This window comes from Poromitra crassiceps, assembly GCF_964638095.1.
Source record: "Poromitra crassiceps genome assembly, chromosome: 1".
NCBI lineage: Eukaryota > Metazoa > Chordata > Actinopteri > Beryciformes > Melamphaidae > Poromitra > Poromitra crassiceps.
Genome location: NC_139623.1, coordinates 138499 through 165734, shown reverse-complemented (window position 1 = coordinate 165734; position 27236 = coordinate 138499). Strand labels below are relative to the sequence as shown.

The following is a 27236-nucleotide window of genomic DNA, read 5'->3' as shown; positions in this document are numbered from 1 at the left end:
CACAATGACTATTTTGGTCATGGGTTTTATACACTTTCTGTAATAAAACATCTAAAAGCATCAATCTTATTATCATATGGGGGACCATGGGACAAAATCCTATCAAATGGGGCTCCGTGGTCTAATTTTTGTCAGTTTAGGGGTCCTTCATTTGAAAAGATTTGAGAACCACTGCAGTAGAGCACTCTAGTATCCCCCAAGCACCTGACTGAGGTTAACCAGGCTTCTCACACTCACAGGGATGCAAACTCACCAGAGTGAAAAAGGTGACAGATACTAAGGCAGACACAAAACCACTCAAATTCATTCAATAAAGTGCCCTATTTTGGGATCAAAAAGGTGACTGTCACCTAAAGGTGACTAGTTTGCATCCCTGCACTCAGCCTTCCACTCACAGAATGGGGAAAAGTAAACTGTGATGGCGGAGCAAGCTCTTTGGTGAATACAGCCAAATTCACTGTGGGAAAAAGAGAGAAAAATCCCACTATGGGAGACTTCCAAAGAGCAGAGATTGAGGATTTTGTTGGCAGCTCAAGTGGCATTGAAATGTGCACAGATATAAAATCAGTTATTACCCACTCTTTGCTTGCTCTGAAATAGCACCCATTATTATTTGCCTTTCAATTTGAGAGATGTTGTGAGGGGAGACTGCACTTGTAAAATGAATGAACAGCTGATGAGTTTTAAACATAAGGTGGGCAGGCAGAGACAGAATGTATCATCATTGGTATTTATAGAGAAAATTAATAAACATACATTTGATTATTTCACTGTTTTATGTATTCATTTTCATCTGTGTAACATTATTATGCATGATAAGGTAATGTAAAGGGAACATGAACTTCAAAGAGGCCATAAATACGGATCATATAAAACAATGTATTCTTTGAGAAAGAATAGCCGTGTAATTCTGAGAGAACATTTTTACAAGTCATTGTAGTACTCAAATCCATATTCCGCAGATGGGAAGACATTCCTGATGGCATTGACAACACGCTGGAATTGGCATCCTGTTCTTCCTGCTCATTGCTCCTGCCCAGATGAGCCCTGGACCAAAGGCTGTCAGCCTGAAAAGACAGAAAGGGAATAGGCTTAGCATACTGTACATATGTACTGTAAGGCTGCATCCTATAATCATGACTGTCATTCTGCAGTATTATCGCAAATGTTATAACCATGTAGTGTATGTGCACTGGACCACTGCAGAGAGTTCCCCAAACTTCTGACCAGCCAGATATCTTACCAGAGCAGCCAGTAGTTGTGGCGGGACAACGGGCGCCGGCGAATTTGCGCGGAAACCAGATTAGAGGACCATTTACATTAAGATTAGACTGGTTTTCAGTCTTAACCATCAATTTGCTGAGTGAGTGGCACTGCTCTTGCCCAGATGTAGCCATATAGGTAAAACACTAATATTTTCTGACTCACCTCCACATCACCACCACCTGCTGATGTCTATATCATTATTCACTCATTTGCAGTTGATATTTAATTTTACAAATAAGACACAAAGTTGTTCTACTTAAATTAACATTTATTTAACTCTGTTAGTCACACTATTTCAGAGTCCTCGCTGTCAAGCTGTGTGTTGTCCTCCAGCCCTAAAATCCCTAGTGCCATCTTCATTTTGTCACTCTCACTGGCCACCAACTCCATCCCCACTTGGACAGGATGTTCTTCTGTTCTCTCCCCTGATGATGTGTACACTTGTAAATAAAATTGGGAAAACATCCACAAATTAGAATCAGTCTGCTCCTGAAGCGATCATCCAAATAGTAATGACCTACCAAGCCCCTATTGTTGTGTGGTTTTAAAACAGTTGCTCAGTGGTGGTTCAACCACCAGATGTCCCTAAAACAAAAGGGAGGCAGCAAGCCAACACATGGCTGGCGATCTTGCCAAAAAGTGAGCCATTGGCGATTTACGGTTCCACATGGTTCAACACAGTTTGCCGCAGCCTGCCAGATAGTGGTCACCTCACGTTATCGTATCGAGGTTAAATGCTGGAAGACGGTGCAGCTTTCCAAGTGTTGTTCACTCGTCAGCTATTCATTAAATTTAGCTTAGCAAGTTAGCACAACTCCTGAAGGCTGAGGAGAAAGAGAGCAAGACAACGCACATTTTGGAAGAGCTTGGTTGGTCATTTCGTATAATCCGACATTAGTCTAAATGAATCAACGTGACAACATTATTAACAGTATAATCACTATCAAGATATTTCGTCTTAAAAGACTTAGAGCATGTTCATTAGTTACGTTAGCTTACCTCGCGGTTCATGTCATGTCATGTCATGGGCGAAATGAACGTGTCGCTCTTAACTCTGTCACCTGTGACACGCCCCCCCACACAGCACTGTTGCGGCTGTTTCTTGTGCGGCTGGGTGGATGGAAGCTCAGATCAGTATTATGTCCGAGGTATCTTTCTCGCCGAGAAGAGCCTGGTGACGCGAGGTTATGTCCGAGGAGCAAACTTATTCGTCTGATCGACTTTATGGTGACAAGAAGCATGCACATTCACAGCTGCTTTACATTAGGACATCAAAGGGAGAGAAAAAAAAGACGATACATGTCAACTCCTCAAAAATCGAATCAATAAATTCCTAGTCTGATCGAGAGAGGCGCCAGACGGTGAAATGTCCGACGACCGGCTCTTGTGGAACTCTCTGCCACTGTCAAAGCTATGCCCATACATGTGACTACATAATTAATATAATTATGTCATAACTTGAATGGGAAATGGCCTAGTATAGATGTTTCTACTGCCATGTGTAAGGTTATTAGTTTTGAGTTGCAGAAACAAGTGACTCCCCCTGTGGGAACCGTGCATGACTAGAATTAATATAGAAAGTCAGTTTTGGGGTTATGGGATAATCATTTTGACAGTCATGGTTGCTACAAGGCAGGCATTTTAGCAAGCTAAGATAAGCACAATTGTGGTTTAACAATTTGATGGATACAGTGGTTGAGCATATAGTTTTGTGTGGCAAATATATCATATAGATTTCTATTATTAGCCTAGGTTTGCTATGTAGGTTAGCTAGCGTACCACCATGGATGTAGCGTACCACGCTTACCTGCTATTTATTGGCCACTCCAGTGTCTCAGCTCGCACATCCCGCAAGGACAACATTGAGACCTCCAGGACGTCTCTCTCAAGACACACACCATCTGAAATGTTGGATTGCTGGTAATACAGTTCTCTTGTATGAGATGCTCCAGGTTTGCCATATCTTCATCTCGGCAGCACACGCTTTCCACCCTGCACCGGGGCAGCACGCTGTATTCCCAGCACTGGCTTTCATCTTCGGGGCATGTTTTCACTTTCTCTGCCGTCATCCGACTCGATAGGAGCATAATTACCACTGCTGTGTCTCTCACTGGCTCAAAAGCATACGCAGAAGGGTTTCTGACCTGATCTGTGGGTCTTTCCACCTCGTAGAAACTTTCAGAATCCATTGTAACAGCGCGCAACTACTCTCGTTCTTCTTCCTATGGCTATCCGGCAGAGTGCTGTGTTTCCGCAATGCGACTGACGTCAGCGCCTGACACAAACAAACATGGCGGCGCACTAGTTGACAAATGCAACATAAAGGGACATTATAAACCGTTTTTTCGTAGCAACGGCTTATTTTTATAACGTATTATTTATTGTGGTATATCTAAATACCAAATGAATACTATGATGTGTGTTTATTTCACCACAATTCATCTCCACTTTAACATTACGGGTTTCAATTGTTTTGAGAGAGAAAAAGTCAGCTGCTCGGGAACCCCTTGTCTGTGTAACGTCAGCTCCGCTAGGCCGGAGGCGGGGGTTTAGTGAAGACGCCATCTTGCCTGGTGAGAGGCCGCTGGGGTAGTAAGGGCTTCCCTTCTTCCCCATGTTCTCCCCGGCCCCTAGCGTAACTCCCGTCCTCCGCGCAGCGGTGGCTTGGCTTCCCTGCATGCATGTAGGCTAAATAACAACACATTGATATCCATTCTCCTGGCCAATGGTCTCATTGTAACGTTAGGTCATATAGAGGCAACAGGATTTCCTAACCAGTTTAAAAGCTCCGTGTATGGATTTAATTTTAACGTTATATGTTATAGCCTACTTGGGCTATAGTATGGGCGGAGCGCAGATGTGCGGTCGCTATGACGACCAGCCGGGGCTGTAATGTAAATAGTGACATGAGTCACATGATTTTAGATGTCAAAGTAATATTTCCAGTGTATCTTGCCCATTCTATGGCCAGGCGAGTTGTAATATATTGTCATGTCATGGTGTTTTGGGGTCATTAATAAACGAGATTGATTGTTATTTTTCTAAAATTTTCTGGGGTAGTGCTATTTTACATTGAAGTCAACGGGCAAAGGCTTGTGTTTTCGCCCCCTAAAAGGGGGCGGGGCCTAATTACCGATCTGATGTTAACAATGAGGCTCATCAACGCTTTTCCACGCTGGCCATATGCTAGATTTCGACCTAGCCTTGTTTTATTAGTGAGCTGAGCTTCGATCCGTCTTCCCGCAGGTTACCCTTTTAAGCAGGCTTTGACTCGGGGCTGATACTACCTCCACTGGCGGAATGAATGGTGTAACAAAATGTCACGCCATTCCATCCTTGTGACTTTTAAACAGGAGGCGAGGCTTAATGATGCCGCAACCATCACGGCTTTCACAGGCTGTGTAAAAGGGCTAGCCGTATTCTTAACCCAGGACTAAGAGAATGCAGTATGAAAAGCCATATGAGATTAAAACCTCAAGCAGCATAAAAACCCATAACACAATAACAACATTGAATCACAAACAGAAACAATAGGTGCTATAAAAATACAAAACATATAACATTAAGTCATTAACATTAGGGTAGGTTAGGTACAATGAACATCTGTAATACAGTGAATGTACAGGGCAGCAATAATATGTTTAGTTTTGTGTTTACATCCGTGGTTCCCAAAGTGAGGGCCGGGACCCCCGGGGGGTCGCGGGACACCACTGGGTGGGTCACCAGATGCTTTCCAGAATGTGTGAAATTGGCCTAAAGAATGTGTGAACTACAAAATGTGAGAAATACAAATACATATGATTACAAAGAGCACATTTTAACCATAATTGTTACGTTTTTGTGTGCGTTTTGTTTACGAAATTCTCATGTGCACAAAAACATTTGTATGCTTCAACCACCTCCGGGGGTAGATGGGGTCGCAAGCCTCTGGCACCGTTATTTTTTGGGGTTGCGGGCTGAAAAGTTTGGGAACCCTTGGTTTACATGCTAGTTGAAACAACGGCAGCTAACAGTAACCACTCCCTTAAAAAAAATCCTTTATTCAAAGTTTAAAATCATTTAAAGAGATAAGGGTCGTGAGTTTGAGATTGGCTTACAGATCATTCCTGGACCAAGGACCGTGATAGGAGGCACTTTAAACTGAAGCCATCTATTTGACCTAAGATTATGGCTGCTTTGCAGGAGTGTAAACTTCCGTCTTAAATAAAAAGGTAATTTGCCAGACATGATCTTCTAAACTAAAATGTACCAATGTTGTAGCCTACACAAAGTAAGGGATGACCATCCTACCATGCTGTGAGTGTACGTACAGGGTACAATTATGAGTCCTGAAGCCAGAATGAGTGACATACCTCAGTGCTGAATGACACAGGGGTGATATCTGGACAAGGTGGATTCTGAAGCATGCCTGTCTTGATCGTAGGTGGAGGAGTTTGAAGCGGAGGGTCTGGAGCTAGACGATGAAGATCACGATGAAGGCTTTGGCTCTGAGCACGAGCTGTCTGCTGATGAGGATGACGAAGAGGAGGAGGACGAAGACTACGAAGCAGACAAGGACGACGACATGAGTGACGCCTTCTCTGAGCCAGGTACCCAGCATGCATTTTGCTGCCTGTGCTCCAAATTCACCAATCATGGGGTGTCTGGGTAGTATAGAGTTAAAAGCACGCTCCTATCACCGCGGAGACCCAGGGGCAATTCCCGGCAGCTGTACTTCCGGCTTGGTCAGACGTCACAATTGGCCGTGTCTGTGGGTGGGAAGCTGGTGGGGTATGAGTCCTGGTCAATGCAGTAGCGCCTCCTCTGGTCGATTGGGGCATCCCTTCAGGGGGAGGGGAACTGGAGGGAGTAGTGTGATCCTCCCACACACTACGTCCTGCTTGAGAAACTTCTCGCTGTCAGGTGAAAATAAGTGGTGGGTGACTGCACATGTATCAGAGGAGGCATGTTCTAGTTCAAGTTTATGCGTATGTCCCAGAAGGGCACTTTGGGTTGCAGCAAAACATAGAAAACATAGAAAACAGGCATAACATCAACAACATCCTGGATAAAAACATAAAGTGCAGACAAAGTTAAACACAATAGACCAAATCACCGTGACGTCACCATGTAAACAAATTTACTTCCGGGTACCACTTGGGGAAGGCGGCAGGTTTAAATGTGCGTGTTGTCAAATAAATGCTGTCAAACCCTCTCGTTGTTTTCGGCCGACTACTTTCAATTTAAATGGTTAAACGGTTGGTAAACATGCTTGTCCGACGTATCTAGCCTTTCTTCTGTGTTTGTTTTATGTAGTGTTAGCTAGCTAATAACGTTTGTTTGTCTGTCAAACTCGCTGTTTTTTTGCAGACTCGTTAACGTTACAGACAGAGCTACCGACACCACGTTAATTTAATTTAGCGTCAAGTCTACTCTGGTCTGGTCCAACAGGTAAATTAGCTAGTCTGGTCTCCACTAACGTTAGTGAAAGTGTTGTTATGAATGATATTAAACAACAACACAACACGGACGAACCATTTTTGTCTTCTTTGTCTGTTTTTGTCTTCAACACGTCAGTTTGTGACGTTCACCGCCATTATAATGTGTGGACCCAGGGGTACCCGGAAGTAAATGTAAACATCCCGCTGATTTGGTCTATATAAGTACAAAGTAGCAGTTTAAAGTGCCAGTGATCAGTGCAAAGTGCAAGGCTATAGGCCAAAGTGGTCGTTTTGTCACTCAGCAATACACAATTACAAGAAATAAAATAAAAAGCTACAACAGTACATATTGTATAAAAGAACGCAGCAGACCAAAGGCCAAAGTGGTACTCTTTACAGCGCTACTAAAAAATGCTACAAGTATAAAAGAACGCAGAAGACCAAGGAAGATTCACAGTTTGCTACTTACATATATGCTAGTATAAGATGAGTTCAACCAAACTGAACATCATCATCATAAAGGCCTTACCTTCTAGTCTCGCAAACATTTGGAAACAGGTACAAATTAATTTTTGTACCTGTTTTTCCTAGCTAGGGGAGCACGGAGCCGGAGGCCAGATGGGAGTGGCTCAGCGGATGGACGTAGTCTGAGCGGATGGCCCTAGCTGCTTTCAGCACCTGCTTGTTAAAAATACGGTCTAGGCGCCTAAAATAGACTCCGGCTATTTTTTAAGCCGTCTTCCCAAGGGAGTTCTTGTCTTTGGTGCAGAGGTTACCGTACCAACAGACAATAGAGAAGGAGATGACAGACTCAATAAAGGCAAGAACAGCTTCGTCAGGGTCCTGTCGACCTGGAACTTTGCAAGTTTCCTGAGACAGAAAAGGCGCCGTTGACCTTTTTTGCACAGCATTTAGATCGAAATTCAACTTGCTGTCGATTAGTGTGCCTAGATATTTATATTTAGTGACCAGGTCAACTGTCTGACCGTCTACATTGTAGACTCAACAATACTTCTCTGGGGAACAGGGGGAGATCGTCTAATATCAATACACATCTCTTTCGTTTTGGAAACGTTGAGCTGTAATCGTGCATTCCTTTATAACTGGGAATTGGTAATCTTACGGTTCAAAGTTCATGAGCTGGGACGGTGACATCACTAGAGCTGGTATTTCCCATTCCAAACTCGTAGGAGCCTCAGCAGCCCCAACCTCAAAAATCAAAGCTGGCTGGTCCGCGCAACAACAGTAGTTATAATCGTATAAATGCTATTTAGCACTTCTGTCTTGTTTGTGTCTCATTAAATCAGCTGTACACACAGCACGGCCTACTTCTATCTGTGTGGACATGAGGCTGCAGTGTTTGTATGCGCAAAATGCCACGAAATGCCTTGTTATCAACTGTTATTGCTAACAATGGCTAGCCTGGCTAGCGAGTGGATCTAGCAGTGAACAGTGAACCTCCCAGCTCAACTTTTCTGCAAATGGAATGCTAACAAAACGGATGTGATGTAATCTAGCCTCCACATCCCAGTTATTTTGCGATAAAGGAACACACGATAAGAAGGCATCCTCACACTAAGATACAAAGTCGTTAATTACCTGGCAGTGGCCAACTTCAACATCGTCGAGCAGGCTGACGATGATCGAATCGTCAGCAGGGAAACAATCGTACAATCGTACAATCGGGGAGAAATTTGAGAAATCAGCAGTGGAAAATACCAATCACTGTCTTGTCATTAATCAGTAATTTATTATGAATTATCCTCTATTTATAAGCAGTGCAGCCACTTCTATAAGTCACTTTGCGTCTTACTGCTGAGATGTTTGTGGCCGGTTCTGGCGAGATGTTTGTGGGGGAGAATTGTGTGTTGTGTGTATGTGTGCGGCGGACAATTGTTCATGGCGAGAATTCTTGAGATTTGGGTCGAGGTGACAAGGAAGAGGGGGTGTGTGCGGTTCAGACAAGTTGGGAGAGAGTTTTCAACCCAATGTCAGTAACGTTACAAGTCACAAGTCTACAACTCACTCCATTACATCAACTCAACTGTAAGTCGCTCCACTACATAGGCTGCTGCTGCGTTTCTATCCTTAACGTTGTCTCACTTGCCAGACTATCTCCGTTTCGCACTGTAACCGCTGTATCATTAACGTCATGTTAGGTTCAAAACACAGTCCACACATCTAACGTTCTCCACCAGTAATTTTGTCTGTGTTCTGACACCTACTTAAATTCAACACACACGTTGTGGGTCAAGATCTGTATCGTTAACGTTATTTGACATGCTTCAGTCGCCTGCCTGCCTCTGTGCTCTGTAAAGTTGGAAATATATTGACAGATTTGCACTTCCCGGATCAATAGCTCATAAGCGAAGCGTTTGTAATGCCATCTTAGTGAGCTATAGACAACGAGCTACAACCTCATTTTCACCTAAGCCATCCTCCGAGCTGGACAAATAACATTGGTCTCTATGTGCAGCCGGGCTGTGAGGTGAGTGCTCAGGGACCGTCTACAACAGGGGTTCCCAACCTTTTTTGGCTTGTGACCCGATTTTGACGTCACAAAAATCTAGAGACCCTAGACATTCAAATTCCGGTACACCATCGATAATATCATCAGTGACATCATCTGTGATGTCACATGTAACAGTATGCTTCTTTCCCCCCTCAGAATTCTGACTTTAATCTTAGAATTCTGACTTTAATCTCAAAATTCTGACTTTATTTTCAGAATTCTTACTTTATTCTCAGAATCCTAATTTAAAGTTATAATCTCAAACATTTTCATCTAAAAAAAATAAAGTCACTATCTATCTGATAGTGAGCCCATTGACACTGTTTGGATCTCACCTGCAATTACCACTCATCGCCATAGGTGAACCCCCAGCGGAACAAAACTGAAATCTTAGAGATAATCACTTTCACTTTAAACTGAACTAAAAAGAAAGAAAAAAAAGTGGGCTGGGACTTTAATTTGGATTAATTAATTACAGAAAAAATAACGCGTTAACGCATTTTAATTGCACTTTATTTTTGCACTCCAGACACCACGGAACGTTTCTCAGTGGACGAATTCCAGGCATAGCGATCATACCGATGCACAACGTGCATTAAGTGATGTCAGACAACAAAGCCCTACATGTGGGAAGTGCGCTGTAGGCTATTAACGACAACCATGGAAGAAGCAGATGAGAACACGTTGCTTGTCCCAGTGGATGGGAAGTTTAGATTTAAAAAACTCCCTGATGGAAGCCTGGAGCACGGTTGTATGCAAATTGTGCAACAAAGAATTTGCATATCACCGGAGGACTTCAAGCCTCTGGTATCACCTCAATGGTAAACATGTTGCAGCTAGTGTGGAAGCCAGAGCTAACGTTAACTTAGCAGCTGATCATACTGTTGTTAGTCCTAGTACAAGCAAGCAGAGTCGCTAACCCACACTCGACCAGATGACGGGGTTCAGAGCCCAGATGAGTAAGTTCACGTCTGACAAGTACAGATACAGCAATATGTATTGTCTATTAATTGATTCACTTATAGAGTATACCAAAATCCATTTGAATTGAAAAATGTTGCTTCTTGTGTCAAATTTTGATATGCGATTAAAATGCGATTAATTTCAATTAATTAATTACAAAGCCTCTCATGAATTAGATTAATTATTTTTAATCGAGTCCCACCACTGAAAAATCATATTTTAAAAAATCGCAAGTGACCCTAATCATCTTCGTTAGTTTTAAATTGTGTGTGGTGTATTTTTTCCCCCCATTTTCTTCAGGCAACCCTATTTGAATTCCAGGTGACTCCACGGTTGGGAACCACTGGTCTACAAAATGTAACACTGACTACAAAAATATTCAATAACTTCACTGTCCTACAGTGTAGCTTCACTAAAATCATGGTCATCATCCTGCAACACTTGGACCTCTTATTTCAACACCTGGGTGTCATTCTTTTCTGTCTGTCTCTACTTCTGCCCCCACTCACATCCGTCTTTCTTCCCGTTTGTCTCCCTTGCTTTTTCGTTTTCTCTCTCCCCACCCCTATTCCCCACCATGTCTTTCTGACTCTCTCTCCCTCCTCCCCAGGCTGTGACATGTCTATCTGACTCTCTCCTTCCCTCCTCCCCAGGCTGTGACATGTCTATCTGACTCTCTCTCTCCCTCCTCCCCAGGCTGTGACATGTCTATCTGACTCTCTCTCCCTCCTCCCCAGGCTGTGACATGTCTATCTGACTCTCTCTCTCCCTCCTCCCCAGGCTGTGACATGTCTATCTGACTCTCTCCTTCCCTCCTTCCCAGGCTGTGACATGTCTATCTGACTCTCTATCTCCCTCCTCCCCAGGCTGTGACATGTCTATCTGACTCTCTCTCTCCCTCCTCCTCCCCAGGCTGTGACATGTCTATCTGACTCTCTATCTCCCTCCTCCCCAGGCTGTGACATGTCTATCTGACTCTCTCTCTCCTTCCCTCCTCCCCAGGCTGTGACATGTCTATCTGACTCTCTCCTTCCCTCCTCCCCAGGCTGTGACATGTCTATCTGACTCTCTCCCTCCTCCTCCCCAGGCTGTGACATGTCTATCTGACTCTCTCCTTCCCTCCTCCCCAGGCTGTGACATGTCTATCTGACTCTCTCCCTCCTCCTCCCCAGGCTGTGACATGTCTATCTGACTCTCTCTCTCCCTCCTCCCCAGGCTGTGACATGTCTATCTGACTCTCTCTCTCCCTCCTCCTCCCCAGGCTGTGACATGTCTATCTGACTCTCTCTCTCCCTCCTCCTCCCCAGGCTGTGACATGTCTATCTGACTCTCTCTCTCCCTCCTCCTCCCCAGGCTGTGACATGTCTATCTGACTCTCTCCTTCCCTCCTCCCCAGGCTGTGACATGTCTATCTGACTCTCTCCCTCCTCCTCCCCAGGCTGTGACATGTCTATCTGACTCTCTCTCTCCCTCCTCCTCCCCAGGCTGTGACATGTCTATCTGACTCTCTCTCTCCTTCCCTCCTCCCCAGGCTGTGACATGTCTATCTGACTCTCTCTCTCCTTCCCTCCTCCCCAGGCTGTGACATGTCTATCTGACTCTCTCTCTCCTTCCCTCCTCCCCAGGCTGTGACATGTCTATCTGACTCTCTCTCTCCTTCCCTCCTCCCCAGGCTGTGACATGTCTATCTGACTCTCTATCTCCCTCCTCCTCCCCAGGCTGTGACATGTCTATCTGACTCTCTCTCTCCTTCCCTCCTCCCCAGGTTGTGACATGTCTATCTGACTCTCTCTCTCCCTCCTCCTCCCCAGGCTGTGACATGTCTATCTGACTCTCTCTCTCCCTCCTCCCCAGGCTGTGACATGTCTATCTGACTCTCTCTCTCCCTCCTCCCCAGGCTGTGACATGTCTATCTGACTCTCTCCTTCCCTCCTCCCCAGGCTGTGACATGTCTATCTGACTCTCTCCTTCCCTCCTCCCCAGGCTGTGACATGTCTATCTGACTCTCTCCCTCCTCCTCCCCAGGCTGTGACATGTCTATCTGACTCTCTCCTTCCCTCCTCCCCAGGCTGTGACATGTCTATCTGACTCTCTCCTTCCCTCCTCCCCAGGCTGTGACATGTCTATCTGACTCTCTCTCTCCCTCCTCCTCCCCAGGCTGTGACATGTCTATCTGACTCTCTCCTTCCCTCCTCCCCAGGCTGTGACATGTCTATCTGACTCTCTATCTCCCCCTCCTCCCCAGGCTGTGACATGTCTATCTGACTCTCTCCTTCCCTCCTCCCCAGGCTGTGACATGTCTATCTGACTCTCTGACTCTCTCCTTCTCCACCCTCAGGCTTGTTAACGTGACATGTCTATCTGACTCTCTCTCTCCCTCCTCCTCCCCAGGCTGTGACATGTCTATCTGACTCTCTCCTTCCCTCCTCCCCAGGCTGTGACATGTCTATCTGACTCTCTGACTCTCTCCTTCTCCACCCTCAGGCTTGTTAACGTGACATGTCTATCTGACTCTCTATCTCCCTCCTCCCCAGGCTGTGACATGTCTCTCTGACTCTCTCTCTCCCCCTCCTCCCCAGGCTGTGACATGTCTCTCTGACTCTCTCTCTCCCCCTCCTCCCCAGGCTGTTTATTTATTTGATTTTTATGCCTCCGCCGGCGATAGCCAGGCATTATGGATCCGAGTTGTCCGTCCGTACGGCCGTCCGTACGAGGTTCGTTAACGCGATATCTGAGGAACGCCTGGACGGAATTTCATCAAATTTGCCTCAAACATCGACTTACACTCAAGGATGATCTGATTAGATTTTGGTGGTCAAAGGTCAAAGGTCAAGGTCACTGTGACCTCTCGAACGCCATTTTCAAGCTTGTTAACGCGATATCTCAGGAATGCCTTGACGGAATTTAATCAAACTTGTCTCAAACATCGACTTGGACTCAAGGATGAACTGATTAGATTTTGGTGGTCAAAGGTCAAAGGTCAAGGTCACTGTGACCTCTCAAACGCCATTTTCCAGCTTGTTAACGCAATATCTCATGAATACCTTGACGGAATTTCATCAAATTTGCCTCAAACATCTACTTAGACTCAAGGATGAACTGATTACATTTTGGTGGTCAAAAGTCAAAGGTCAAGGTCACTGTGACCTCTCAAACGCCATTTTCCAGCTTGTTAACGCAATATCTCATGAATACCTTGACGGAATTTCATCAAATTTGCCTCAAACATCTACTTAGACTCAAGGATGAACTGATTACATTTTGGTGGTCAAAAGTCAAAGGTCAAGGTCACTGTGACCTCTCAAACGCCATTTTCCAGCTTGTTAACGCAATATCTCATGAATACCTTGACGGAATTTCATCAAATTTGCCTCAAACATCTACTTAGACTCAAGGATGAACTGATTACATTTTGGTGGTCAAAAGTCAAAGGTCAAGGTCACTGTGACCTCTCAAACGCCATTTTCCAGCTTGTTAACGCAATATCTCATGAATACCTTGACGGAATTTCATCAAATTTGCCTCAAACATCTACTTAGACTCAAGGATGAACTGATTACATTTTGGTGGTCAAAGGTCAAAGGTCAAGGTGACCTCTCAAACGCCATTTTCAAGCTTGTTAACGTGATATCTCAGGAATGCCTTGACGGAATTTAATCAAACTTGTCTCAAACATCGACTTGGACTCAAGGATGAACTGATTACATTTTGGTGGTCAAAGTTCAAGCTCACTGTGACCTCTCACACACCCAATTTCCAAGCTCTGTAACGCAACATCACAGCGCCTTGACGGAATCTCTTCCAATTTGCCTCAAATGGCGATTTGGACTCGAGAATGAACTAATGCGGAGGCATAAGTCAGCGTTGCGGTCGTTCTAGTTTAATTTATTGGTTTATTTGACAGGGACAGTGCATATTAATAAACATTGCTGTAAATATGCCAGAATTAGCCAAAAGGCTAGTTTACATCTGTAGTCCCTGGCCAGGTGTTACAGTAGACTCCCTAAAAGAAGAAGAAGAAAAAAAGGGGTGAAGATGGAACACAATTATTGAAATAAGATGCGGATGGCAACCCGTGATAAAACATTGTTAAAATTGACATGTTATAGAAATATGTTGATGTTAATGATGATGATAATAATATAGCTAAAAATGACATGATATGACAACATTGTAGCAGCAGGCAGTAGCAGAAGCAACAAGTGCACAAGCAACAGAACAAATGACATGACAACATTGAAGCAGGCAGGCAATAGCAGAAGCAACAAGTGCACAAGCAACAGAACAAATGACATGACAACATTGAAGCAGGCAGGCAATAGCAGAAGCAACAAGTGCACAAGCAACAGAACAAATTACATGACAACATTGAAGCAGGCAGGCAATAGCAGAAGCAACAAGTGCACAAGCAACAGAACAAATGACATGACAACATTGAAGCAGGCAGGCAATAGCAGAAGCAACAAGTGCACAAGCAACAGAACAAATTACATGACAACATTGAAGCAGGCAGGCAATAGCAGAAGCAACAAGTGCACAAGCAACAGAACAAATGACATGACAACATTGAAGCAGGCAGGCAATAGCAGAAGCAACAAGTGCACAAGCAACAGAACAAATGACATGACAACATTGAAGCAGGCAGGCAATAGCAGAAGCAACAAGTGCACAAGCAACAGAACAAATGACATGACAACATTGAAGCAGGCAGGCAATAGCAGAAGCAACAAGTGCACAAGCAACAGAACAAATTACATGACAACATTGTAGCAGCAGGCAGTAGCAGAAGCAACAAGTGCACAAGCAACAGAACAAATGACATGACAACATTGAAGCAGGCAGGCAATAGCAGAAGCAACAAGTGCACAAGCAACAGAACAAATGACATGACAACATTGAAGCAGGCAGGCAATAGCAGAAGAAGCATATAATACAGTCATGAAGCAAGCAACAGAACATCACTAAGCACTTAAAGTCCCTGGAAACCAGAAATATTTCTTTATTATTTAGCATTTTGAGTTCATCACATCACAGGACCCTATGTTAATAAGCCACCAGCCAAATTTGAACGATGATGAACGTCGCAAAGTATATAAATTTAGGTTTGACAGTCGTGGCAAAACTCATCAGAATCAATTATTTTTTAGAGTGTATTTTCTCCCACGGAATGTGTGGGCGTGTCCCGTCTGCAGCAGGTTTTCCGAGAGAGAGAGAGCGCGAGACAGAGGGGGGAGGGAAACGGAGAAAGAGATCGAGTGACACAGCACTCGTGCTGTGGAGTGTCTGTTTGTGTGTGTGTGTGTGTGTGTGTGTGTGTGTGTGTGTGTGTGAGAGAGAGTAACCTCGCGTCACCAGCCTGTGTGTCTCTCTCTGTGCTCTCTCTCTCACTAGTCCAGAGAGAGAGAGAGAGAGAGAGAGAAGCATAGCGCTTGGTACGACGGCACACAGAGTGGGAGGGAGACGGACAGCGAGGGAGCGCTGTCACTGGGGGCAAAGAACGGACAAAAGGAGGGTGGGTGCGGATTGCGCGCGTGTACAAAGGTTATATAGAGCTTATGACGTCATAAGCTCCTGCGTTTTAGCACCTCGCGCACTGCTGTCTTCAATGAGGAAGTACTTTGTAGAATCTTGTAGAAAAGTGTCGATTTTAAGGCTTTGGGTTGAAAGTAATGTATAATAATTTCGGAGGCACAAAATTACTAACATAAGACCCTAAATAACATAGTTAGAACGTTTTTGTGGATTTTGGTTTCCAGGGACTTTAAGTACTTTGGCGTATGACTCCATTGCAAGATGGCGCTCCTCTTTAGGCGAGAGGACGGCATCTATTTGGGTTCCATTGCAAGATGGCGCTCCTCTTTAGGCGAGAGGGCGGCATTTATTTGGGCTAGAGAGAATCCCCCCCCCTGGGATTCTCCAGGAGTCAAGACTCGTTGGTGGTGGACTGGGGAGGTGGGTGGGGTGAAATGATGGCTTCAGAGGATGGTTTCAGGGGGAATGAACAGCCGCGATGCCGGCTGCTGCTGTGATCTGCCAGAGTGGGGGGTGACGTAGAACCCTCGCTATATATACTAGGGAGGACGTCATGCCTGACGTCATGAACTGAGGACAACTGATGTCATGCCTGACGTCACGCTAGGGCTTGACTGACGTCACGGGCTGATCAGGTAATACAGATATGACGACCTCTCTCTCAGCTTGAAATATGGTATGGAAACCTCACTTCAATCATGAGAGACTGGTTGGTAAGGTTTAACAAGGGACTTTGTTTAGAAAGTGGCGTATGACTCCATTGTAAGATGGCGCTCCTCTTTAGGCGAGAGGGCGGCATCTATTTGGGCTAGAGAGAATCCCCCAAAAGGAAGATCTAATTTCCAGAAGTTAATTTGCCCTTAACTTGGCATCTAACAGCAACTCCAACAGCTTCCCAACTTGGCCTGGCCTTCAGCCTTGGTGACTTAGTGACTTATGGCATCTTACGGCGACTCACGGCTGGCGCTTCCCGACGTGGCCTGGCCTTCGCCTTGGTGACTTAAGGCTGAATTATGCTCACCCTGCCGTGAAGGGCGCGGGGGTGGAGCGAGGGGCGGGCGCGTCAAATTACGTAAATTTGTTGGGCGTGGTTAGTCGCGAGCTCCAGCAGCCGCTCGCGTTCTGCCTGATTTTTTTTCTAACAGCGCGAGCTTCTCTCCAAACATGGCTGCTTTCGATTCACTGAACCCTGAACACTGAGCTGTGTTTTCACCACATTTCTTGACCCATGTGGTAGGCTATAAACTTAGATTTGCAACTGTTCGTTTTTAGTCATTTCACCAAGTAAATGTGTTGTGTTGAGAGCATGATTGAGAGAGATTAAAAGCAGCACAGAGTAGGCAATCAGGGCTGAGAAGTAAAAACGGCTTTCAGTAAAAACAAGTTTGGTGAGTCCTTCATGTGCTGATGTGCGGTCGTTTGAGAGTGAAAGCGCACTCAGTACTACACAGCGTTTCATTGCGACTTTTCACGGGCTGTTCTTCTCACCATTGTACAATAGCTACAATACATGCTGATCACTTTCTGAGTATAATGGCATCAGCCCCAGCGCGAGGTCTGCACGGTGACTCACGGAGACTCGCGGGGCCCCACCCCCACGGAGCTTTGCTCGAGCATAAGAGCACCTTAAGTGACTTAACTTGGTGCTTCCGGACTTGGGTGACTTAGGGGTTTATACGGTGACTTAGTGACTTACGGCGTCTTACAGCAACTCACGGCTGGCGCTTCCCAACTTGGCCTGGGTGACTTAGTGACTTAAAGGAACACTCCGCCCATTTTCAACCAGCTTTGTATCATTAGAACATCAGTAGTATATCAGAAAACTGTAAACGGTTTTGAAGTCTGTCATTTAATTTGACAGTTATTGAGTGTTAAAGTGTGGACCAGTGACATCACTTTTGCTGCTTGTTTTTGTGTTTTATTGCTGTTTAACAGGCCTGTAAATTCACACCCGAACCGAGGCGATATAAATAAATTGATGGGCGGTGTGCGGCTTGCTTCCTTTGCACTTGAAAGGAATTCTGGAAGGTTTCCTTTCCACAGGCCCTTGCACGTCCGTGTCCGCGGCTGGCCTTGCCTCCTTTTCGGTGCTCCCTCGGCCTTCGTAGTGACGCGCCTCCTGACTAGGGATGCAGCGGTTTCCGGTTTGAAGGTATACCACGGTTTGAAAAAGTCACGTATCAAAACCACTCAGATTTGTCGTCATACCTTCCCCACGGTATCAGCTGTTTCCCCAAAACAACGTGGGCAGGTCGCTTGCAGAGTGCAGCTTACGCGGCCCCTCCCCCTTGCTGCATGCCTACCTGGACTCACAGTAGTGAGGAGCTGTCCCTGACTGTGTTTACAACCGTGTGTGTGTGATAAAGCAGGAGAACGCAAGGATCCCCCTGAACTTTCCCGCCATCTAAAAATACGACATCGGCTGTTTGGGAATATTTCGGCTATTGTAAAAACACAGATGGCCATACATAGCCTCAATGCGAGATTCATTAGAATGACTGATGAGTCTCGCGTTGAGGCTAAGATGGCCAGGTCTTAGATCTGCGTGAGCACCACCCGTCATTATTATTTGTCAAATTCAAGGTACATTAAAACATTGTCTTGCTTCAACATAGATCGCATCGGACATAAACCATTTCCACCCGCAGGTTTGAGGAGTAGCTAACATAAATGTCAGATAAATACTCTCTCTAGGCTAACGTTACCTACTGAGGCAGCTAACATGGCTAATTAGCTACATGTAGCTAACACCAGCTATCTTTCTCCACTAACTAACGTTAACGACACGTTAACATTGGTTGACAGAGTGAACGTCGCTGTACAGCAGGTCGTTATCAAAACGTATTGCACTGAAGAGAAGTAACATTAGATAATGACGAAAGAATCCTCCAACCTGGCAGTGGAAAATTATGCACACACTTTGTGTGTGTGTGTGTGTGTGTGTGTGTGTGTGTGTGTCCTATGTGTGAGACAGAGTGGGGGTGTATGTGTGAGGAAACAATAATTATTTGTGTCCAGTGTTCACCCATTACAAAAGAGAAGTGTGTATTTGATATTATTATGTTGTTTTAGTTTCACATAAAATTAATTAGGTTAAATCGTTTTCATTTATAAGTAAGAACAGTACTATATTACCAAAGCACACACATACTTGCCAGTTAACTGTCATTACAGTTGGAGGTTACATTAACATTTTTTCTCAGTCCACAATTCAGCAAACTGTTAAAAATAAAATACATTTTGTTCATTGACATTTTTATGCCACATTTGACAACACATAAAGGTCCGCGATACCGTGAAACCGTGGTATTTTTGTCCAAGGTTATCATACCGTCAAAAAATCATACCGTTGCATCCCTACTCCTGACTCTGTAATAGTAAGATTAAAAATATGTGTTATATATTCTGAGATTATGAGGGCAGAGCATTTAAGAAGAGAGGGGTCCAAGTTGTCCTCTCCAATTGCTTTCTTTGGGTCAATGGCTAGAAGAGCGTCAGTAAATCTACTAAGAGTAAGTGATTGGAGAGTAAATTGATGGGGGTAGTCTAATGTATGTACAGAGTTGTCATTGTTAAAAGTATTAAAATGGTTTATATTATTAAAATTATTCAAATTCAATCCTACAGAACCATCATCATTAGTCGTTACATTTGCAGAATTGGCTGACTTCATACACTCACTCAAAAAGGTGGCCAGCTATAGCAAAATGTTTGTTAAAAGCTGTACATATTTCAATTTCATCTGTCAATGTAGAATTTCCAGATTCAACATGGTAATACAGATATGACGACCTATCTCTCAGCTTGAAATTTGCTATGGAAACCCCCCGTCTAGGTGTCCTGTGTCCTTATCTGTTCTAATGTTTGCTTTTCTTAAATGTTTTTAATGTTTTTTTAACGTCTGATTTTAATGCACTGTCAGCTGAAGCACTCTTAACTCATTGAGTGCCAGCCACTTTTGGAGAACGGACGCTCCCAGTGCCAGAGTTTCAGAGCGTTTTCAGTGATTTCTCGAGGCCCACAGAATATTGTGTGATATTACTATGTAAACACCGAACACGCACAAAGAACGATGAGACTCTATTGTATCAGCAGCAAAAAAAAGTTTATTGATATCATTTTCCGTTCTTTAGTTATCAGCCGGAGAAGATAGGTCAAAAACAGCAAAAAAAGGCGTTTCCATCTAGGAGCTGAGATATTGAGCCTTTTGTGAAATGAAGCATTTCAAGCAAATCACTGACTCTGAAACTAATATTTTCTGACCTGAAACATCTGAACAGCACCCACACACCCCTCAACTCCAAACTCCTCCTCCGTGGGAGTGTCTCTGGTGGCTCTGCTCGCTGTGCTGGCTGCTGCGTGTGTCAGGCGAGTCTCTGCCTCCTGCTATGGCAGGCTCTGCTGCCTCACGGATCCACGTTCAGATGGCGGCCGCTCATCGGGGGAGTCTGGATGGGGCTCGCGTTCGTCTGCGTTTCTGGGGTTTCGGTTGTGAGCTGGGATGAAGCTGCGTCCGATTATAGGCTTTCTGCTGCGCGTTTCAAAGTGCGCTGCACCCAGTCTATTTTCGGAGCACTCAGCCTTGTGCGCCGGCTCCCAGCGCGACACTGTATAAGCCAAACCATTGGCTTTGGTTTTATTTTCTGGCGGCTAATCGTGTGGAGAAGCTATACAGCAGAGACAGAGACATTTGTGGGAGCGGATTGACTGCTGTTCGCAGCTAACGTTGGCTCCAGGCAGCCAGAGCAGACTGGGTGCCGCTCTGGCTCATGCATCGGTTTCTCTTTGATCACGGGGCTTTTTCTGCTTTTTTTTCCTCAACTTTCTCTAATCTGGAGAGCACTGTCGCCGCCTAATGGGTCGGTAAAATAGGTTATACACATTCAACATGCCCCAAAATTTTACAGGAGATGGATCTGGCTTTGATCCACGTCCCACCGTCAAAAAACGCAATTGACGACTTTAGTCGTCATTGGCACTCAACGTTACTATCCGAATTGACGACTAAAGTCGTCATTGCCACTCAATGAGTTAATTCCGTTGTATGGGGAACTGTGCAATGACAATAAAGGCTATTCTATTATATTCCTTAGGGTCATGACCCTAAGTGGGCTCGCCTGAAATTCAAACGAGGTCGCCTGAATTTATTTTGTATTTTTGTATTTTTTACACCACACACTTTAAAACTAGCGAAGATGATTAGTGTAATTTGCGTTTTTTTTTTTTTTTGTCTGAGTTTAAAGTGAAAGTGATCATCTCTAAAATTTCAGTTTTGTTCTCTTGCGTGACACCAATGGGGATGAGTGGTAATTGCAGGTGAGATCCAAACAGTGTCAATGGGCTCACTATCAGATAATGACTTTTTATGAAAATGTTTGAGATTATAACTAAATCAGGATTCTGAGAATAAAGGCGGAATTCTGAAAATAAAGTCAGAATTTTGAGATTAAAGTCAGAATTTTGAGATTAAAGTCAGAATTCTCAGATTAAAGTCAGAATTCTGAGGGAAAAAAGAAGCATACATGTGACATCACTGATGATGTCACTGATCATATTATCGACGGTGTACCGGAATTTGAATGTGTAGGGTCCCTAGATTTTAGTGACGTCAAAATCGGGTCACAAGCCAAAAAAGGTTGGGAACCCCTGATATAAAGCATGCAGGCAGTAAGTAGCATACAAAAGTATATATAGCATGCAACAGGACAACATCAAAACAAGTAATAGTTGCATCGAGCAGGCAGCACATACTGTAGGCACAGCAATCATGAGGAAAACAAAACAAACAACAAAAAACATGGACCCACACATTCATAGACAGACACAAGGTGGCAGCAGCAGAAAGGAAGTGGGTTTAGTGCTGACAGATTTGACTATCAATGAGCCACTGTTTTAGATGATAACTAAATGAGCGGTATGTGTTGAGTTCTCTGATGTGTGTTGGAATATTGTTCCATTCTCGTGAGGCTCTGACAGAATAGGCCGACTGGCTAAAGGCACTTTTCCTGAGTGGAATAATAATGCAGTCCCCTTTTGTCGTCTCCTCTCGTAATCCGATGTAAGTTTGTTCTTATATTAACTAAATTTCCGAGTGCGGGGGGGGGGGGGGGGGCATACCATGTGTGATTTTGTAGACAAGACATACATTTGTATATTCGATCAAGTTGTCCTAGTTTAGGTGGTTATATTTCCTGAGAATTGCACAGCGGTGGATCTTTTTTTTTTTTTTTTTTTTTGTCTAGAGTTTTAAGTGTCTGTTTATACAGAGATTGTAGTGGTTTCAATGTGATGTGATTAGCCTCTGACCAGCTCATCAAACAGTAAGTCATGTGGAAAAAAATCATTGAGTGCATGTACATCTTTGTACATGCATGTACATATTTCAGTGGACATGCAGTTTCGTATAAATCTAAAATGGGCAAGAATAAATTTGATCCGTTTACAGACTTTTTTTTACCTGTGCCTTGAAATTGAGGTTGGAGTCAATTAGGATTACGAGATATTTAAATTCCTTAACAACCTGTAGCTTTTCTCCTGTCACAAAAATATCTGGGTCAACACTAGGGTCGTTTGTCTTGGTGAAGAACAATACTGACATTTTTGGACACATTTAGTTGCAGACAACACTGATTGAGCCATGTTGTAACATTGGCCATGGAGTTTGTAAGTTTCACAGCAACTTCTGCTTTCGTGCTACCATGTACATACAATACAGTGTTGTCAGCATACATTTGGATGTTGACCTCAGGACACACACATGGCAAGTCATTGATATATAAACCAAATAAGATTGGACCCATTATTGATCCCTGTTGGACACCAGTAAGCGAGGATAGGGCGTCAGATTGATGGTTATGTATCCGAACAGATTGGGATCGGTTGGAGAGGTATGATTCTACCAATTTTAGGGCATCATTCGAAAAATTAAATGTGGATAGTTTGGATACTGTAGAAAAACTCTGATTCACAGTGTCAAATGCTTTCCTGAGATTAAGAAACACGGCACCGACCACGCCACCTTTATCCAGCAATGATTTAACTTTTTCTAAGAAACAATTAGCTGTCTCAGTTGAGTTGAGCTGTGACATGTCTATCTGACTCCTCTCTCCCTCCTCCCCAGCCTGTGACATATCTCTCTGACTCTCTCTCCCTCCTCACCAGGATGTGACATGGAGTTGATGGATGACGTTAAGGGGCTGACAGCAGGAGTCTCCAGCCGGAAGAGAGTAAAGCGCCGTTACTTCTGGGAGTACAGCGAGCAGCTCACGCCCTCCAAGCAGGAACGCATGCTCAAGCCCTCTGAGTGGGACAGACACACGTTGCCTAGCAACCTGTACCAGAAGAACGGGCCTCTCCATGGTATACATACAGTACATACACGCACATATACACTACATTGGAGCAAAATATAGCCACAAGCAGGCATTTGGGATTTTAGCCACAACGAAAGCTTTATGAGAATCTTCAATGGATTTCTTTGAGAGCATGAGAGGAGATCTTTTAACAGGTTTAACATTACGAGGACACATGCAAATATGGATCAAACGCGGACTTAACACAGCGCAAATGGTTGGGTAGGCGCTAGGCCAGGGGTGGGCAACTATTTTTCATGGGGGGGCCACATGAGAAACCCAGATTGTTGCCGGGGGCCGAACAAATATTGTCATGCCGTAACCCATGGATGGGCAACTTTGATGATAGAGAGGGCCACAAAAAAATGTCCTCGCTACCAGATTTTGCTGAGGGCTGAACGGCGCCAGTGTGAAAAATTTGGGGCATTTGAAGCCAGGTTTAGAGGAATAACTCATTTTAAATTAACAATTGTGATGTCATTATTCAGTCTTAACCACCAATATTTGATCCTTTTTTCACTCCTATGTCACCACCTGCTCTCCCTGCAGGGCTTGAAATTAACTTTTTTCACCACCTGCCAATATGGCTGCTAGATTTTAAAGTTACCAGCCAATTAGAATTTCCACTAGCCGAAATGTTTTTCTTGAAATAAACCAGAATATGAGTGGGTTAATTTAAGCATAAGTATCAGTAAGTGGCCCGGGATTCTCAAAGCCTGTGTTGAGGGTCACACAAGAACAAAAATGCACTCTTGAACCTAAATAAATCCAAAACCAACAAGTTAATTATTTAAATTTCTACTTCAATGTAGAACAGTCATTTCTTACACATGAGATTACTTTTAGCCTTTTAGTCATAAATATTATTGAAAGATATTCCATATTCCAGACTGAAATGCTATAACAGAAGAGTATTGGCCAGAATGACATGAACATTTGGACACTTATTCAGCGGGTATCTTGCATGTTGCGTTCAGGTGCACTGTAAAAAAAACATTTTTTTTTCCTTTTTTTTTTTTGCAATTCCGGGTGGCCCGCGGGCCGTATGTTGCCCATGTGTGCGCTAGGCGGACGGAGTGGAGGTAACTTCTCCCTGCTTTTTACTCACCGGCTGATTTGTGCAACAACACTCATAAAGGGGCTTGTTGATAGAGTCTGGTGCATGTGTGGACGTGAGTAAAAAAAAACAATGACGAAAGCACAGCGTCGTCCAAATGACGGACAATATTGCCGTAAAGAGTGTGATTTGCAAAATGATATAAAGGATAAAGGAGCATCATATGAAATGATAGACATTTTCTCTTGTGAAAACGATATATTTCTATATATATTATAAGAGGACATCAAACATTTGATCATATGGCTCTAGTTCATTTGCATTCACCTTAGACAAGACAAGACACTGCTTTCAAGTCTGAAATGTACCTAGATTTAGCCCATTGCTAAAATGGTACTTGCAACTAGTTCCCCCCCCCCTGGTAGTATCAACTGTTACACCACTATGTGAAGAGGTCACCATTCACACATGTCAAAACTGTGTGCAAACCAACTAGCAAGCAAACATGGATAAATGGCTTAAATTGTAAACTTGTTGTTGTTCATTTAATAATCAGTTGTGTTGGATACTAACAGTTTAATATGAGTTTAATATAACACATTTAGGAGAATCAACACGCATGAGTGAGAGGGTACTATTGGCATGGCAAAACATCTCAAGGGATACATAACACAAAAAAGGTTGGGAACCACTGAATTGTAGTGGATGCTTCTATGCAAAGCACCTTACAGTTCCATGAGTGTATAGCCCATGTCACACCAATCAAACATTCTACAACAATCACAGACAAACACAGATTGTTTGTTTGGTGTGCCATGGCTGTCTGTCCTTGTTTGGAGATGTTTGCTCAGATTTGATATGTTCAATCCTTGTTTTTTCTGTGTTTAACCTATGGCACACCAATTAAACATTCTCCAACAACTGCCATTGTTGTCCATCTTGACCTTGCTTGTCACCCAGGGAAGTACATGCTGAAGAAGTCTCGTCGTACAGACGTGGAGGACCTGACTCCAAACCCACGCAAATTACTGCAGATTGGCACCGAGCTCCGCAAACTCAACAAGGTGATCAGCGACCTGACGCCCGTTAGCGAACTGCCTCTCACTGCTCGACCACGCTCACGCAAGGAAAAGAACAAGCTGGCCTCCAGGTAACACACACACACACACACACACACACACTTACACTATATGCTGTAGGGGAGGGGCTGACTGACTGGAGGAGAACAAGACGCTTTGCTGAAGCACTGTATGCAAATTAACCTAAAGACCGACAAGAATAGCGGTCAAAACTATTCTCTGTGGTTAACCTGACATCCATAACTTACCACGCTTGTATTGGTGACTACCTTGATGGCGGCGGCAGACTGAGACCACTTAACGTTAAATGAAAAATCCGGACCCTGAGGACAGCTGTTGTTTTGTTTTGTTTTTAACCTTTATTTATACGGTGTCACCGGTAACACCGGTGTTGTCACCTGTTTATTAACCGGTGGGAGAATTTCCACACTGTGGCATCCCTACCGTCTTCTAAAGTTCATACTTGACTGTTACATGTATGCATTAGTAAGCTCCACTCTGTTACTGTTTGTTGCATTAGTAACATCCACTCTGTTACTGTTTATTGCATTAGTAACCTCCACTCTGTTACTGTTTGTTGCATTAGTAACCTCCACTCTGTTACTATTTGTTGATTAGTAACCTCCACTCTGTTACTGTTTGTTGATTAGTAACCTCCACTCTGTTACTGTTTGTTGCATTAGTAACCTCCACTCTGTTACTGTTTGTTGCATTAGTATCCCCCACTATGTTACTGTTTGTTGCATTAGTATCCTCCACTCTGTTACTGTTTGTTGCATTAGTAACCTTCACTCTGTTACTGTTTGTTTCATTAGTAACCTCCACTCTGTTACTGTTTGTTGCATTAGTAACCTCCACTCTGTTACTGTTTGTTGATTAGTAACCTCCACTCTGTTACTGTTTGTTGCATTAGTAACCTCCACTCTGTTACTGTTTGTTGCATTAGTATCCCCCACTCTGTTACTGTTTGTTGCATTAGTATCCTCCACTCTGTTACTGTTTGTTGATTAGTAACCTCCACTCTGTTACTGTTTGTTACCTCCACTATGTTACTGCATTAGTAACCTCCACTCTGTTACTGTTTATTGCATTAGTAACCTCCACTCTGTTACTGTTTGTTTCATTAGTAACCTCCACTCTGTTACTGTTTGTTGCATTAGTATCCCCCACTCTGTTACTGTTTGTTGCATTAGTATCCCCCACTCTGTTACTGTTTGTTGCATTAGTATCCTCCACTCTGTTACTGTTTGTTGATTAGTAACCTCCACTCTGTTACTGTTTGTTACCTCCACTATGTTACTGCATTAGTAACCTCCACTCTGTTACTGTTTATTGCATTAGTAACCTCCACTCTGTTACTGTTTGTTGCATTAGTAACCTCCACTATGTTACTGTTTGTTTCATTAGTAACCTCCACTCTGTTACTCTTTGTTGCATTAGTAACCTCCACTCTGTTACTGTTTGTTTCATTAGTAACCTCCACTCTGTTACTCTTTGTTGCATTAGTAACCTCCACTCTGTTACTGTTTGTTTCATTAGTAACCTCCACTCTGTTACTCTTTGTTGCATTAGTAACCTCCACTATGTTACTGTTTATTGCATTAGTAACCTCCACTCTGTTACTGTTTGTTGCATTAGTAACCTCCACTATGTTACTGTTTGTTTCATTAGTAACCTCCACTCTGTTACTCTTTGTTGCATTAGTAACCTCCACTCTGTTACTGTTTGTTGCATTAGTAACCTCCACTCTGTTACTGTTTGTTGCATTAGTAACCTCCACTCTGTTACTCTTTGTTGCATTAGTAACCTCCACTCTGTTACTGTTTGTTGCATTAGTAACCTCCACTCTGTTACTGTTTGTTGCATTAGTAACCTCCACTCTGTTACTGTTTGTTGCATTAGTAACCTCCACTCTGTTACTGTTTGTTTCATTAGTAACCTCCACTCTGTTACTCTTTGTTTCATTAGTAACCTCCACTCTGTTACTCTTTGTTGCATTAGTAACCTCCACTCTGTTACTGTTTGTTTCATTAGTAACCTCCACTCTGTTACTGT

At 43.8% G+C, this 27236-nt stretch overlaps 1 protein-coding gene across 1 annotated transcript in view; it reads left to right on the top strand.

The window, feature by feature from the left end:
• Positions 1 to 27236, top strand: part of crebrf (creb3 regulatory factor) — a gene marked incomplete at both ends in the record, with an annotated part of 95171 nt that overhangs the window by 50845 nt on the left and 17090 nt on the right. Inside the window, 3 exons of the mRNA XM_083646409.1 lie at positions 5690 to 5855; positions 22855 to 23052; positions 25063 to 25252. Coding sequence (XP_083502535.1) covers positions 5690 to 5855; positions 22855 to 23052; positions 25063 to 25252 — 554 coding nt within the window. The remainder of the gene's footprint in view (positions 1 to 5689; positions 5856 to 22854; positions 23053 to 25062; positions 25253 to 27236) is intronic.